Source organism: Curcuma longa, unplaced genomic scaffold, assembly GCF_044706935.1.
Source record: "Curcuma longa cultivar G26 ecotype Majalengka, Jawa Barat unplaced genomic scaffold, ITB_CL_G26_1.1 utg18532_np1212_1030455_RagTag, whole genome shotgun sequence".
Taxonomy (NCBI): domain Eukaryota; kingdom Viridiplantae; phylum Streptophyta; class Magnoliopsida; order Zingiberales; family Zingiberaceae; genus Curcuma; species Curcuma longa.
This window is the reverse complement of record NW_027435598.1, coordinates 575,759-593,618: the sequence shown is the minus strand read 5'-3', so window position 1 is coordinate 593,618 and position 17,860 is coordinate 575,759. Positions and strand designations below refer to the sequence as shown.

Here is a 17,860-nt window from a genome sequence, read left to right as displayed (position 1 = left end):
TACATGTGTTAGATTCCGACTGCCCTTGACATGGCAAAAGATAGCCATGGAAAGTACCGTGAACTGAATAAGAGAATAACTGCTGATTGTTATATGAACTGTGCTGTTAAAGAGTGCTATTTCTCATTTAAGAGCATCATCAAGTATTTAGTTGATGGTTCCCGAGAAAAAGAGTAAGCTATTTCTTGCTAAAATCCACCACGGTTGTCAGTTTATCTGTTGCGTCAGACTACCTTTGCCTCATTATTTCCTTAGATTCTTAACTTATGGATCATTGACTTCATCAATGTGTTAGGGTTGTAGACAAAATTTTCGTGAAGATAGAGGATATTGTTAACATTATTGACCATGAAAAGCAGAATGAACTGGATCTGAGTCATCTTCCCAGTTTATGCAAGATATTTATTGACTTGATTGAGTTGCTGGTAAGCTTTTTTGTTTGGGAAGGTTTTCTCAAGCTTTATAATCATTGCGTTCTACCAATTGTTTCTTGAATCAGATGGCTAATAAGGAAGAGGACAGAGATAAGGTTATTATTTATTTCCAAGACATGCTTGAGGTGGTGACTAGGGATATGATGGACGAAGAGCTTCCTGGGTAAGATGTTTGCTTTCACAACAGGATGACTACCACTAATCCCAATCCTTTTGTTATTGAAATTTGTATGAAAAAATTTGCTAATTAATCTTCTTTCTTGGTGATTACTGATGGGCCAATTCCATGGAAATCAACAATTGCTATCAATTACAATAGGTTAAACAATAGAACAAGTAATAAGAAATAAACTTCTTTCTTAGTCAAGCAATAGGTTAAACACTAAACAAGCAAAACATACTATGCTATCGATTACAAGGAAATAAACTACTAATTGCAAAACCACATGTTACTGGTAGCTTGGTTGGACCAATGAAATGACAATGAGCCTTTGCACTCTCCCATTTTGGGATAGGGAGTGGTGCCTAGGTGTGCTCTAACACGTGCATGAATTCCAAAGATAGCTCGAGTGTTTATTTCTAACACATGGCTCTGCATAAGCTCCAAGATGTGTCAATGCATGATCAAGGTGAAAAGACTATTTTAACTGCTAATGGTCAAGAAGTCATCCTCATGAGCCAAAGGCCCTATCCATATTATATTATCTGTATGTGAAAGAAAGTCATTTGATTGTTATGATAGGCCCTAGGAGAATAACTAAATCAGCTAAAACGTTGAAACTTGACTATTAAGTTGAACAAAGGATATAAATTAACTTAAAACAATTTAATACAATCCAGAGTGATAATGTTTGGGTATTTTAAAGTTAAGAGGTCTGATTAAATCCTATAGACGAAGGCATTATTAATAGCCTGAGTTAATATGAAAAGGTAGGTAGTCCGTGTGTGTTTTGATGCTTCGCAATTGTGATTAAGTAGTTTGTCTTTAATGAGTTTATTGAGTTTCCAGCTTGGCTTGGTTCAAGCTAGGATGACGAGCATAAAGCCATTGAAAGCTTTGACCTTGAAGGGATGCCATGAAGCTTAAACAATGGACACCGAAGAATTGAAGACATTTTTACCTACTATAGGTAGAATATAATTGAACGCATGATTTAAAATCTTAACCTGTGTCGAGGTTTCGGTCCAGAACCAGAACAATATAGTTTCGATATCATATCTTGTCGTGTCGATATAGTTTCGATATTTTTTAAATATAAATTATATTAATTAAAAAAAATTTAATCTAAATATTTAAAAATATAAATATAAATATAAAATATTTTTTTTTAAAAAATATGAGATAACTTTATTAAATTTTAATTAAGTCTATCTAAATTATCCTAATCATAGTTAGGAGTTCTTTAAAATTATTAACTTAAGTTATTTAAATAAATCTAAGTTAAAAACCTTCGGCCCCCTATTCCGTGGGTCGCATCGCGGCTGCCTTTGGGCCAATGCGACGTGTCCGGACGCATTGCCAGGCTCGTGCGATGCGTCTGTGGGGCCTTGGGGTGCGCCGACATCGGAGGCGCACTTGTGTTGGTTGGCGGGTAGAAAGAAATGTTTTATCTGTATCGGACAAAACCACACAAGATTTAAACTATGATTGATTGTAAATGTCCTATGTGGATAGGAGTGTAATTACCTAGAGAGCCTTTATTTTTAGAGGTTGTATCACACTTATCACACTTGACATTGACTTTGTGTCATGTCCTAGTACCGAGGTAGTACCTATAGTTGAGTCACGAAGTTATATATTTATGGTTTGAGGCTTGATTAAAGACGATGTCAAATTATTAAGTGACATTGAAACTTTGGGGCTTTAACGTTGCTATTTCTAGCTTAGGACATAGTCTTTGTGAAAGTGGGTCGACCATGTAACGCCCCACCTCTTTCTTATACTAGTAGGGAAACGTTACGTATTTAAACTTTCCTTAACTTTTACTCATTAAATAAAATAACTCAAATAAACTTTTCTTTTTCTGTTTAGAATGCGGAAGCAAAAGAAATAAATATAAATTCTTGGACATAAAATAAATATTTATATAATTCTTGATCTTATTCCGCGGTTCCGCCGACACCACACATCAAACACTTCTCCAGCTGCCTCCTCTTTCCTATAACTTTTCCTTTCATTTATCTGCAATATGAGGAATGCAAACTATAAGCAACGCTTAGTAAGTACATCATCTAACTTACAAAAATCATAGAAAACTTCGTAATAACTGATTTATGCAACATGAATGTTCATATCTAAACATGTGAGGGGATTTTCAAAACATACTATTTCATAATAATTAAACATATTAAACATCCATCATTTGGGCCCTGACAAAGTACCAATGCGCGCATCCCTAACCGGTCCGGGGTAGCTAGCCACCGAAGCCGATTAGAGCGTACTAGGCACCTCGCGGCCTAGGGGCAACTTATGGAGCCCATCCCTTGGACACCTCACGGTCCGGTACTTGTCAACATCAAAATAAAGTACTTTCTTTCATATTACAATATCTTACTTCTTATATCATGCAATTCTACTATTTACATATGCTTTAACAAAATCATGCATATGCTTTAACAAAATCATGTTTATGGAAAAATACGGAAAACAACGGAACTACTCATACTGCAGGTGAGAGATGTACTTACCCTCTGTGATCAAAAGGTTTTTAACGTAAAGATGGTGAAACCGAAGATATTCTCCGAAGTGCTCTTAGTGCTTTCTCTGCGCGACCTAGTAGAAATCACAACTATCACTTAATTAATCAACTACTAATTAATCAATTATTAATCCATGATCTAACCAATTCCTTAAATATATACTAATTAATCACTAACTAATCATTAATGATTAATTAACCAATTATAATATTTCGTTAATTAAATTAATCAACCTAACCTTAATTACTAATTAATCCGATTAATAATTCCATTAACTAGATTAATTATCCGATTAATCAACTTAACCTTAATTATTAATTAACTAGATTGATCAAATAAATTACTGATTAATATCTAATTAAACTAGATTAATTAATTAAACAATCCCTTAATTAATTAAACTAACCTTAAATAATAAATCTAATTACGTGCAAATGTTGCGGCCCGCTTGTGGGCTGCTCTCGTCTTCTCCGGGAGAAAAGGGCAGCGTGAGGTCGGCGGCAGAGGCGGTGTCTGGCGTCGGTTGGACGAGGACGAAGGCGGCACGAGCAGGGGATGACGGCAGCGCGTCTTCAGGCGAAGGAGGTGCGGCGGTGCTGTGCAACGAAGATGGCGTCGGGTAGAGGCGGCTAGTCTTCACACGGCGGCAGCGAAACAGAGGAGGCGGCGCGTCGGCGTCTTCTCCACAGCAAGCGATGAAGTCTCGCGGCGGGGGTTGGCGCTCGTGCTTCTCCGGCGAACAACACAAGGAAGAAGGGAGGCGGCGGCTGCTCTGCTTCGTCTTCTCCACGCGACGGGCGGCGGACACGAGCAGAGGGAAAGGAGGAGTGGTGGCTAGGGTTGGGTCGCGGCTCCTCTTATAGCTTCCTCTTCGTTCCGTTCCGCGTTCTCCGCCGGCGGAATCGGGCGGCGGGCGGACGCAGTCCGCGCGGGCTGCGCGAGACGCGGTCGCGGTGAACAGTCGCGCGTAGTTTTAATAGGGAATGCACAGTAACCCGATTAAAACAATTAAAACCCAAATAAAACCTAATCTAAACCACCGATTAAACCCAATTAAAACAATTGAACCGAACCGGGTTCAATTTTGGTTCGCGTGGTTCACTAACCAAACGACTTCCAATTTGATCCAAACCAATTTTGTTGGATTCGTCCTCGCGAGACGAACCTTTTTATCTATTTTATTTTATCAAAAGCTTAAGCTAACTCTAGTTCCTACTCATTAATCTAAACTAACTCGACCTAGTTATATATCTACTTAGCCTTAAATGCTTAATTATTAAATCTAATAATTAATCCCTCCTTAGTCCTTACGAATTCATTAGGGTTATTCATAATTAACCCCTATCTCTTTATGAAATATTTTAAATCTCACCAATAATCTTAAGTGGGGAAAATACGGGTGTTACAGACCAATCTTGACTTGTTGGTTGACCCAATTCATTTTGGTAAAAGTGTATCGACCACCTTCAAATAACAATCAAACGTGACTGTGAAGCAATGTTATTCATTTATCAATAATTACATAAAATTTTAGTCACCAAAGTTTATAATAAGATTGAATTTACCTACTTTGTTATATGTTTTATTGAAATTAAAGGTACTCATAAAATAATTCCCAAGTTACTTTTCGAAACTTGAGTATCCTCATGGATGTTTTGTACATTCTCTTAATAAAAGTTGGGCATTTATGAGTTTTAAACTACTACAACCATTACTAGTTGTTTGTGTTTTAGGTGCATTACTTTATAATCCATATTTTAAATTATAGTCTTTGTTTATATCATATAAATTGGTTATAATATTTTGTACAATTAAAGCAAGATTAGGAGGAGTAGAATTTTTAAATGGTATTAAAGTATTATAATATATAATTAATATTTCATGTAAAACTTCTAATTTAAATCTAACATAAAACATATGCAACCAAATAAATATTAGAATATGATAAAAATATTTCTTTATTGTTAATATGCAAGAAGATAGAAATTCATTATTGCTATATTCGTTTAAAATGAAGCTATATTACATTATAACTAAATGAGAATTATGATAATAAACACCAAATAATTATGCGGTCGCATCATTAAATATTTTAAAAATTTCAAAAATCCCACTACATATGTTCTACCTGTGTAAAAAATGAACACAATAATTTTCTAAATTAAAATAAATCTTGTTAGTACATCACTTGAAAATATTTTAGACCTCATTGTATTATTTTACAAGTCTATCTTATTGTTTTATTATACTAGGATGTAATCACAAATAAGAGAACAATTTTAATAGGTCTAATTTGATTTTCTAAAGTTATTAATCCATATTGCATGCATACATACTAATATAAACCACTTATAGCAGGTTGACATATAATTTTAAGTTTTTCATTACTTGCAGGATTAGAACTAATATTATTTAATCCATATTTTTTTTTAAAAATAAGATATTAATTGAAATATATTATGAGCAGTGTGTGCTTCATCAAATATTAGGATTGACAAGAGTTTGTCAATGACAAGTCACATCTATATAAGTATGAGTTTGTCAATGGTTACTTAAAATATTAGAATATAAAGATACCTTATTATTTAACTTATTATTCAATTACTTTTTTTACCTTGCCTTCGTAAAATTTTCAATTTCCTAACATTTTAACTTATTAGAATTTTTAAACTTCCTAACATTTTAACATGAGAGTCAAGTGATTCTTGACAAAAATCTTTAAACGAACATTTAGAATCAAAACTAAAGAAAGTGGTCAACGAAAATAAATCTAGTTAGCAATTCTCTTAATTTAATATTAAAATATTTAAATAAATTAGAATAGTACCTTTATTAGTGAATAAAAATTTGTGGATACTTGTGTTTAAGAATGATTGAGTCCAAAGCCAATTGGATACTTAGTTTTAATTTGTTGCTTTAATGACCCATAATCGCTATCCAATTAAAATTTCTTAGATACATTGCAATACTTTCATTTTGTGTGCATTCTTTGAATGGAAGAGTGATATTTAGAGGCAGAGTATCTTTATATAATTGAGAGATTTTTAAAACAAGAATTGTACTCCATACATGAATTGGTAAAGACTTATATAATTCAAAATAGGATTGTATCGCTGATATGTATAACAATTCGAACAAAAAAAAACGATGATGAATAATCGTAAATCGAACTTGAATCGAGAGTCAACGCCATTTCTTGGTGCTACTGGATCAATCTAAAGATCAAAACACAAAGATGCGGCAAGTTGATTTTTCGTAGGAATTAAGGCGACGATAGCCATAATCTTCTTTTCGAAGGATGAGAAGAAGTCTTGACACCTTAACCCTACGAGGACCACAATCCTATATGTACCTTTAGATCTGTTTTCATTATGAGTCCATCAATAATAACAAAAACAGATTAATGAGTTTCTACACACAATCCATATTTGTCAATTAATCTTATGATTAAACATTAATTAGATCATTTTTTTGGATTTATCTGGGATGGCAATTTTGTGTGTTATACCTTTACATATAAGCTCAGTAAATAGAGAAGCAAATCCTAACAATCTCTAGCTACATGTGATTCCGTACATAACATATAGTCAAATATCTTTAGTTGGGCTTAATAATGCTAATGAATGGTAAAAATCTTCTTCCGAACAATCTGATCCATTAATTTCATTAGCACATGGCTAAAGAGGTCTGTTATCATACTTGTAACAAGGTTAAACAATTACACATTATCAATGTTATTAATGACAGATCTAATATGGATGTGTAACATAAAAATAATATGAAAAGTGATCTACTCATGTCTATTTTCAACGGGTCCTCTTTATGACCTAAAAGGGTCCAACATCATGTTTAGAAGGACCATATGCTAAACAACAATTGTAAACTATGATTACTGTTTATAACCTAAAATGATCTAAAATCATATTTATAAGCATCATATGCAAAACAACAATAGTATTGGTTTTAAATATCTGTTATTTTTTATAGATGTTTTCTAGAATAGGCCCTATACTCTAACTATAAATAGGGCCTTAGATGTTGCAATTGGAATAAGATTTCTTGATTATTTTACTTAACATGGTATCAGAGCATAACTAAAGTTGTATTTTCGGCGCCGATTTTTTCCGGGAGATCCTTCTTCGCGATTCGCGATTTTGTTCCTCGGCGCCGGTTCCGCGAGAGAAACAGAGAAGCAGGTTATCTTCGCTGCTCGCCATCTGCCGGAGAAGCACAGGCGAGGGGCGACGGCCAAACCCTAGCCGCCGCGGTCGAAACCCCTGCTTCGGCAGAGCCACATCTTCGCGCGAGTCTTCGATCGATCCCTTCCTTCGCGCGAGTGACGCCGTCCGAGTTTGCAACGCGATTTGGGGTCGCACCTGCCCCTGTTCTTCTTCCATCTCCGCCCGACGTCGGTTTCTACTTAGCGACCGTGACATCTCCTGCCATCGCGCGTGGCGCACTGCAAGCGCGGACACGACCTGATCAAATTAAACGGCGTCCCCATCGAGCTGGTGAAGCCGGAGATCCTCCGTCCTTAAGGCCTTCAAGCCCATCCTCCTCCTCGGGCTCGCTTCCAGAAGTCGTACCGTAGATCCACAGGGTCTGCAATTCTGAACCTTTCCTCTCCTCCCCTAGCCTCTGCCCTTCTTCCTTAATCTCCTTGCCCCGCGATTTGCTTCCGACTCACCGCGATCCCCTCTGCTCCGCTGCCCGCGACATCGCTGCAGACGCCGCGATCGCAATGTTGTACGCCGCCTGCCGCAAGCCGCGTCACCTCCAGGTCGCGCCTCGTGCCACAACGACCTTCTGCCCTGTGTCGCCGCTGGGACGCTGTTCCTGCCGCAACGGCCGCACAGCACCTGCCTTCCTCCTTTGTTCTGGCCGGTTTGGATTCAGATTCGTCTTTTTCGGTGATTGATTAAGGATCTTTTTCGATGATTGATTGAGGAGTTGAGAAGTGATGGACAAGTTTAAATGCAGAAAGCTTTCGGTACAAAAATCAGCAAAAACATCGGGCTCATAGTGCATCCACTAATGATACCTCTGATAAATCAGTACTTGTCTCTGCAGAAGAATTTGCCAAGTTCTCTCAATATCAGGAATCACTTAAGTCTTCATCTTCCTCTATCACTACTATTGCTAATTCAGGTAACCACAATACATGCCTTGTTTCCTCATCCTCTAAGTGGGTCATTGATTCTGGTGCTACGGATCATATGACAGGTAATTCTAGTCTCTTTTCTACTTTCACACACAAATCCAACACTCCTATTGTTACCTTAGCTGATGGGTCTTCATCTTGTGTTCGTGGGTCTGGCACTGTCAATCCCACTCCTTTGCTTTCCTTATCCTCTGTCTTACATTTACCTAATTTATCTTTTAATTTGCTCTCTGTTAGTCAATTAACTCGCAATCTTAACTGTTGCATCTCATTCTTTCCCGATCATTGTTTATTTCAGGATCTTTTGACGAAGAAGATTATTGGTAAAGGACATGAAAATGGAGGTCTCTACATTCTTGATTCACCTATCCCAAGATCTTTCGTTTGTTCAGGTGTGAATTCTCCTTTTGACGCTCATTGTAGGTTAGGACATCCATCTCTTCCATTACTCAAGAAACTCTGTCCACAATATAGTAGCGTGTCTTCATTAAATTGTGAGTCATGTCAGTTTGCAAAACATCACCGTCTTAGTTCAAGTCCAAGGATAAATAAACGTGCTATTAGTCCTTTTGAGTTAGTTCATTCTGATATTTGGGGTCCTTGTCCTATTCTGTCTAAACCTGGTTTTAGGTATTTTGTCACTTTTGTGGATGATTATTCTCGGGTAACTTGGTTATATTTAATGAAAAATCGTTCTGAGTTATTTTCTCTATTTTGTGCTTTTTGTGCGGAAATTAAAACTCAGTTCAATATATCCATCCGTACTCTACGAAGTGACAATGCCAAAGAATATATGTCCAGTCTATTTCAATCTTATATGAGTCAGAATGGTATACTTCATGAAACTTCTTGTGTTGATACTCCATCCCAGAATGGTGTGGCTGAACGTAAGAATAGACATCTTCTTGAAACAGCACGAGCTCTTTTATTTCAAATGAATGTTCCCAAGTCTTTTTGGGCAGACGCGGTTTCTACTGCATGTTTTCTCATTAACCGTATGTCATCCTCTGTTCTTCATGGTGAGATTCCTTATAAAATTTTGTTTCCTAACAAGTCATTGTTTCCTGTTAATCCTAGGATATTTGGTAGCACTTGTTTTGTTCGGGATGTCCGTCCACAAGTCACTAAATTAGATCCCAAATCTTTGAAATGTATTTTCCTTGGTTATCCTCGTCTTCAAAAGGGTTATAGGTGTTATTGTCCTAGTATTAATAAATATCTTGTTTCAATCGATGTTACTTTCATGGAAGACACACCTTATTTCTCATCCTCATATATCCCGACTTCTCAAAAGGAAGATGATGATTTATTGGTATATTCTGTTACATCCTCTACACCTGTCTCAGAACCGGTTCTTGTCAAACCTCCTATTATTGAAACATACTCCAGGCGTCGACCTCCTGATTCATGTCCTGCACCTACTACTTCGTCATCAGATCCAAGTCCGAATGATGATCTTCCTATTGCATTACGAAAAGGTAAACGCCAGTGTACTTATCCTATTTCTTCGTTTGTTTCTAATAATGGCTTGTCGTCCTCTTCCTGTTCTTTTATTGCTTCACTTGACTCTATTTCTATTCCTAAAACTGTCCGTGAGGCCTTATCTCATCACGGTTGGCGAAATGCAATGATAGAGGAAATGAAAGCCTTGGATGATAATGATACTTGGGACTTGGTTGATCTACCTCCAGGAAAACAAGCTATTGGATGCAAATGGATATTTAATGTTAAAGTCAATCCAGATGGGTCAGTTGCCAGACTAAAAGCTCGTCTTGTTGCTAAGGGTTATGCTCAAACATATGGTGTGGATTATTCTGATACTTTTTCTCCTGTTGCAAAGTTGACATCTGTTCGGTTATTTATTTCTCTTGCTGCTACTCATCATTGGCCTTTACATCAACTTGATATCAAGAATGCTTTTCTTCATGGTAATCTTCAAGAGGAGGTGTATATGGAGCAACCTCCTGGTTTCGTTGCTCAGGGGGAGATGGGGCGAGTTTGTCGTCTTCGAAAGACTTTGTATGGTTTGAAACAAAGTCCTCGTGCTTGGTTTGGAAAATTTAGTCAGGTTATTGAAAAGTTTGGTATGAAGAAAAGCAAGTCTGATCATTCTGTGTTCTACAAGCAGTCAGGAGCTGGTATTATTCTGTTAGTTGTATATGTGGATGATATTGTGATTACTGGTAGTGATACTACGGGAATTTCATCTCTCAAATCTTTCATTCTCACTCAGTTTCATACAAAAGATTTAGGGGTGCTAAAGTATTTCTTAGGTGTTGAAGTAATGAGGAGTAAAAATGGTATATTTCTATCTCAGAGGAAATATGTTCTCGACTTATTAACTGAGACGGGAAAGTTAGGAGCAAAACCTTGTAGTACTCCAATAACTCAGAACGTGGATCTTACAGCAGATGGAGAATTATTTGAACATCCAGAGAGATATCGAAGGTTGGTTGGAAAGTTGAATTATCTTACCTTGACTCGTCCAGATATTGCATATTCGGTTAGTGTTGTTAGTCAGTATATGTCATCTCCAACGGTTCATCATTGGGCAGCATTAGAGCAAATTTTGTGTTACTTGAAGGGCGCACCCGGACGAGGTATTGTATATAAAAATCATGGGCACACTCGTATTGAATGTTTTTCAGATGCAGATTGGGCAGGTTCTAAAATGGATAGGAGATCTACTTCAGGTTATTGTATCTTTGTTGGAGGAAATTTAGTATCATGGAAAAGTAAAAAGCAAAAGGTTGTGTCGCGATCCAGTGCAGAATCAGAATACAGGGCTATGACACAGTCTGTATGTGAAATAATGTGGATATATCAACTGTTGACTGAAGTAGGACTCAAAATTTCAATACCAGCAAAACTATGGTGTGATAATCAAGCTGCTATTCACATTGCATCGAATCCCGTGTTCCATGAGCGGACTAAGCACATTGAAATTGATTGTCATTTTGTTCGTGAGAAAATTCAACAAGGCTTGATCACTACAGAGTATGTAAAAACTGGAGAACAATTGGGGGACATTTTCACAAAAGCTTTAAATGAGATCCGAGTTGATTATCTTTGTAACAAGTTGGGCATGATTAATATCTATGCTCCAACTTGAGGGGGAGTATTGGTTCTAAATATCTGTTATTTTTTATAGATGTTTTCTAGAATAGGCCCTATACTCTAACTATAAATAGGGCCTTAGATGTTGCAATTGGAATAAGATTTCTTGATTATTTTACTTAACAATTTTATTTTTTATTTTTTATTTTAAATATTTAGATTAATTTTTTTATTTTAATTAATATATTTTATATTTTAAAAATACTGAAACTATACCGGCACAGTACAATACAGTACCGAAACTATATCACTCCGGTCTGAGACCGAAACCTCGACACGGCTCGATATTTTAAACCATGCTTGTGCTAGTATCACTCACAACAGCATCACCCGCTTCATCACAATACCATTTCTCATGGCAACATCTCTCTTGGACTTCATCACAACAAAGCACTCGTGGGTGTCACTCGACGACACCTACTTCATTTGAAAAATGATGGAACAACTCTGCTTCACTGGTAAGTACTCTTCTCCCCTCCTCTCTCTAATCTTCTTTGTCTTCTCCTCTTCCTTCTCCTCCGCCTTCAACACGACATGTAGGCACATAACAACACAACATTTTCTCATTCCAGTTGAGGAATGATGCCCCAACTCGAAATGGGATTTCAAATGGATTGGGAATTCTTCAACAGGTGGTCACTCTTGCTTGCTTGCTTGCTTCTATAACACCATTTTTTGCATGGTTAAGTGGAAAACAATATAATATAATGATTATGTGTCCATTTCAGAAACAAGGATTAAATAGGTGTTTATAAGTTTTGAATAGGGAAACAAGTTTAAAGAAGGGGCTAAAACATGGGTGAATGTTATTTAATGATTTCCTTCTTTACTTATTGGTATATGTTAACATGATGCTTATCCTTTGTATTGCTTTACCTTTTAATCTAAATCTTAGTTGGTAATCCCTATTTTATCAATCTAAATACTTGTTTAATGTTTTTAATAATGATAACATATGTGTCTTCTGCAAATTGCATATGCACTATATAGTGGGTCAACTACATAACCTTGAATATTATATTACTTCCACTATGCATGTCACAAAAGTGTATAAGAATTCAAACATTGCAAATGGCTTCTAGGTTCCAAATACACATAATTTGTGAAACAACTCCAACTATAGGCCTCCTCAAGTAGCTATAGGTCATTTGTATAGTAATATTACAATAAGCATCCGAGCACAAAGCACAATGTTTGACTCTTCTACTTTCATGTAAGGTAATGAGCTTTAAAACCTATGATTAAAAGAGCTAGACCCATCAAGGCCTTAGGAATCACAACCTTTGCCTAAACATATCCTCCTTCCATAAGTCAATGACTCTCAAGAAGTATATAATCCTTTAACTATCATAATTCTTAACAAAACATGATTATTTGGTGAGAGATTAGGATCATCACAATGATAGGATAAATATTTGGCATAAACATGTTAACATCACTATAAAATAGGTATCCACTTAGATATAGATTTTCCAGTAAGCCAACAAAAAAGAACTTTGTCAATTTTGTAGACAGCCAGAATCATAGCCATGTTTCAGACCATTTTGCCTTCTCCTCTACTAACCATTGATTCGGTGAGAATGCTCAGCCCTTATGCCACAAAGTTCTTTCTGCCCTAATAATTTTCCAATCAATTCATAAAATAGGAGTCTTCTATTGTTTATCTTTCCCTACCTCTCCATTTTCAAAGTATCTCCTTACATTGAGATAAAGCATTGTGTGAATGTTTCCTTAGTATAGAAACTTCATGTAATGGTGCATATTGAAACCAAGCATGCAATAGTGGCATTACACCTTGAATGTTAGATCAATCAGCAAATATTCATTGGTGCTACAAACGTACATTAGTTTGACTTGGCTTCCTTCCGAGAATGACTTCTACAATGGTGAGAACACATTAGGTTCATGCCAATCCAAGCTCATCTTGCTATAAATATAAAACGTAATGCATGAAACGGTTGAAAGTAGATTGTGCATAGCTGAATAGTTAGATAATTGTTTCTCCGACCATATGAAAATCAAATAGGTCTTGAAAATCAAAAATAAAATAATCGCCAACGTCAAGCAGGAAAACAAATAAATAAAAGATAACTAGCAAGCGAATTTAACCTTATTGAGAAGGAAATTTGGGTAGAGTTGATTCTTGGTGAGGTAAATTCCGCAGCAGGGGCAATCGCTCTTATTGTTGAGGTGGGTAACAATGCACATGTAGCAGAAGCTGTGGCCGCAGGCCGTCAGGAAGGCGTCCTTGATGACCCCCATGCAGATAGGGCAGCGAAGATCCTTGTCGCGCTCAGCTTCCTCCTCTGACGCCGCGGGCACCGGATCCCGAGCTCCGTCAGGTACCTTATCTCCCTCCGGCGCGGCTGGCGTTCCGGCGACGTCCGTGGTCTCCGAGGAGGAGACTGCAGGGGGTGCGACCGAAGCCCCCATCTCCTCCGTCTTGGACACGGAAGGCACCAGCGCTCCGGCTGAGGAACCGCCCATCGATCGGAGGGAGAGTAACGAATGGGACGGAATCAAGCACTGTCGAACGAGTGGCGACGGTGTAAAGTAGCAAAGCGGAGTAGATTGGGCGTTGCGTCGGAGGTGTTCTCAAATAAACAAAATTAATTGACAAAAAAGAAAGTGAAAAATCCATGGACCGATGGACCTTGTTGTAAAAACGCTCCAATTAGTAATAATGTCACTTTTAATAGGCACCAGATCAACCTGCCCGCGTTGTAAATGTAAAGGCGATGCTCCGCCCAGGACCACAACCACACTTGTAGAATTGCCAATCGAGAGGTCCATCTAGCTCCGATACGGTTGAAGTCGTACCCGACATAGCTCATCAGTAACTGAGCCATATGTTAGCTCAGACTACGTGTCATGTTAGGCAGCAATGGTTTAGCCCACATGTCGCACTACGCAGTCCGTGTGCCAACCAAACCTGTGTGTTGGGTCGGGCATCGTTCGAGTGTCGGACCGAACATGCCACATGAAAGGTAGGATAAACTTTGAGAACTTAACTATTATGGTATAGGAGATTTATTCTAGACTTGTATGACAAACCATACCTTGATTTCATGTCCTAAAGAATGTGCGAGAAATTTGATTTGTATATTGAAGCATATAAAAATTGAATGAGATATTAGAAGAATGTTTGCTTTAAGATGTTTGTTATGATGTATATATTTGAGCCAAAGATGATGGTAAGGGTATATTCAAGCTTATTTATTTACTTATCGAAATTGTTCAAATTTATTTATTAAAATTCTTATCTAGTTCCAACCAAGCTTAATATTATTGGCCTTATAAATTAGTTAAATATTTATCTAATTCATGAAACTTATAATTTTTTTATTTTAATCTATTATGTGTAATTTTATATTATCAAAATTTATAGATGTGTATGTTTGTTGATGAGATTGAGACGTTAAGTAGAAGGAGAGATTATTGGGGAAGAAAATTTTTGATGTAATCAACCTCGGATCAGATTGACCAAAATTGACTTAAATATGGATGGTTGAGCAAAGAGTCAAATAAGTCAATGTTGACCGGATACTTGACAGTAAAGAAGTTTAAGTAAGCCACGATTAATCAAACACTTGACAGTCGAAAGTCTAACAGAGAATTGATATGAAAAGCAAAGTCTAAATGAGTCACGGTTGATTGGATACTTAACGGTTGGAAGTCCAACAGGGAGTTGATAAAAGGTGGTATCCAAGTAGATCATGAATGATTACACTTGGCATGAAAAGCGAAGTTTAAGTGGATCAGAGGATCAGGCAGTTGGCATAAGACATGAAGTCCAAGTAGCTCAAGATTGATCAGATATTTGATAATCAAGAAAGTTCAAACAGGTCAAAGCGGATCGAATGTTTGGCAATGGTGAAGTTTTAATATGTCAAAGTTAACCGGATACTAGGCAATGGTGAAGTTCTAACAGGTCAAGATTGATAAGATACAAGGCAATAGTAAAGGTCCGATAGGTCAAAGTTGATCGAATGTTAGGCAACAGTGAAGTTTTGTAGGTCAAAGTTGATTGGATGTTAGGCAACGATGAAGTTTCGATAGGTTAAGATTAGCCAAATACTAGTCAAAAGAAGTCTTAACATATCAAGGTTGATCGAATATTTAGCAAAGAAAGTCTTAGTAAGTTGAGATTAATTAGATACTAGGTAAGGCGAGAATTCTGTAGGATCGAGAAAACACGTTAGAGGGAGAGGTGAATAGCGTATTTACGCTTTTTTCGATTTTCGATTTTTAGGCGGAAGCAAAAACACAGAAGCAAAAACTAAGCAAAAAAGAAAAGAGACAAACACACTTTTCTTTTACTTGGTTCACAGCCCAAGGCTGCTACTCCAAGGCCCACGACCCTTGATCGTTTCCTGCGGGCAATCCACTAACACAACTTGCTCCTTACGGACGCAAGTTAACGATTACAAAACTCACGATTTTGGCAATAATAAGAATAAATACAAATTACGACTAAGTTACCAAAATCGATGTCAAATCTTGCTGGATCTTCAATTTCTGGCGAACTCGGCGTAGTGGCGGCTCTTGGAATGCACGGGAACGAACAGGGTGCCGACGTCTCAAGAATAGCACGGAAGGAATCGTTGAAAAGTTCTTGTTTTTTGGCTGCTGCTCGAGATGTTCTTTTATACTGCACTCGAGTCGACTCCAATGGGATCTCGAGTCGACTCGAGTCCTATGTGGCCTCTTCCTGATAGCTTTTGCTTTCCCGCTCGTTATCCGTTATCTGAGTCGACTCGAATCACCTTTTAAGTTGACTCCAATCTGACGTGGAGTCTTCCAGATAGATTTTGACTCTGAGTCAACTTCTGAGTTACCTTGAGTCGACTCAAGTCCCATCTAGCGGAGAACTGATCGCGCTGACTTCCGAATGGTGGCTGACTAAGCACAAGTCGACTCGAGCCTTCAGTCGAGTCGACTCCAATAGCAAAACTTAGCCAATTTTACTCGGAGTCTGCGTTATTCAGTTTTTTCAATCCTGCAAAGTGTTAGTGAAATAATATGCAAAATAAATGTTTTAGAGTTAGTTCATGGAACTTCCTCTGGGTCTTAACTTCAGGTCTCCAGTGACACCCTGGATTAGACCGACGCCTACTGTTCCCCTTGGGAACGCGTCCTCACCCACTCCTCTCAGGAGAATTTACCTGTTGCCAATCGAGTCCTCTTGACTCGTTGGACTTTTGCTCGGCTCTGTCCTCAGCCCCTAGGATTTGTGCTGCGGCTCGATCCTCCCTGACCAACCCAGTCTTCTGCTGAACTCGATCCTCCAGATTAGTCCAGTCTTCTGCTGCGGCTTGGTCCTCCAGACCAACCCAGACTTCTGCTGCGGCTAGACTTCACCTGGTGCTTCGACTCTGCCAAGGCTTCTGCCTGATCCTCTAGATCAGGACTTTCCAATGCCTAACTTCCACTAGGACTTATATCAAATCTGTGCTCACTGCACACTTAGATTAATATCATTAGTCCAACACATACTTAACTTGAACCTAGTGTCATTATCAAAACTAAGGTTTGATTTGCTAGTGCTCCCTGCACCAACAAATTCAACCTTGGAAAGGTTGAAATTAGAGGCATTAGTAAACTGTTAGATAATAGCAATCGATTGGGACCCCTGTTGGGATGTATACCAGAATCCTAGCTGTGTAAATAAACATTCTGAAATAAGAATCACATTTATGTCAATATTTTTTAGTTTATTTGCAAGTGTCCATTTAATCTATATTGTAGATAAACATGGTGTGCGGAGTCACACACAGAAGACCATGTTATCAGTTCCTTATAGATTATAAACAGTGTTCACAACCAAGATGGATTGGACAAACCATTGGATTGGTTGTAGTGTAATTTGGTCTTAGTCTGTCTTGACTATAGAATTACACTAGTACACTAAGTGTGTATTGAACAGGACCATCTGAGGATTGTTCGATTTATACTGACTATATAATCGAACTAAACCTCTGTTACTATAGATGTACATGCTCTTAATCCCGATATAATAACAAACACATGTGCTTAGTATGTACTTCTTTAATTCATCAAAGGGTGAGATTTAGATCGATAGATCAAAAGGCCCGATGAGTTGGGAAGTAGTATTATGTACATGGTGTGTTGTTGATTATAGAAGGAAACTGTGTCCTATAATCTAGGTTGATGATGTCCCCTTGAGGAGCTCATAAGGATTATCATGTAAACCCTGCAGGTGGACCTTGTCCGCATGATAATAAGGTTGAGTGGTACTACTCTTGGATTAGAAGTTGATTAAATTCGAGTTGTCAGTAACTCATTTAATTGACGGACATACGATATCTTAAACACAGGGAGACTAATGTACTGATAGTAAGAAGGAGCCCATATTATAATATGGGATTGGTGCGGTAGTGCAATAATAACTCTCTAGTGGAATGAGTTATTATTGATGGACTTAAGC

General features: G+C 37.6%; 1 protein-coding gene across 1 annotated transcript in view; it reads left to right on the top strand.

Moving 5' to 3' along the window:
* LOC141819827 (callose synthase 3-like) overlaps nt 1-17,860 on the top strand; it is a 68,593-nt gene that overhangs the window by 21,856 nt on the left and 28,877 nt on the right. Inside the window, exons 17-19 of the mRNA XM_074707085.1 lie at nt 13-173; nt 296-425; nt 500-597. Of these exons, the coding sequence (XP_074563186.1) occupies nt 13-173; nt 296-425; nt 500-597 (389 nt within the window). The remainder of the gene's footprint in view (nt 1-12; nt 174-295; nt 426-499; nt 598-17,860) is intronic.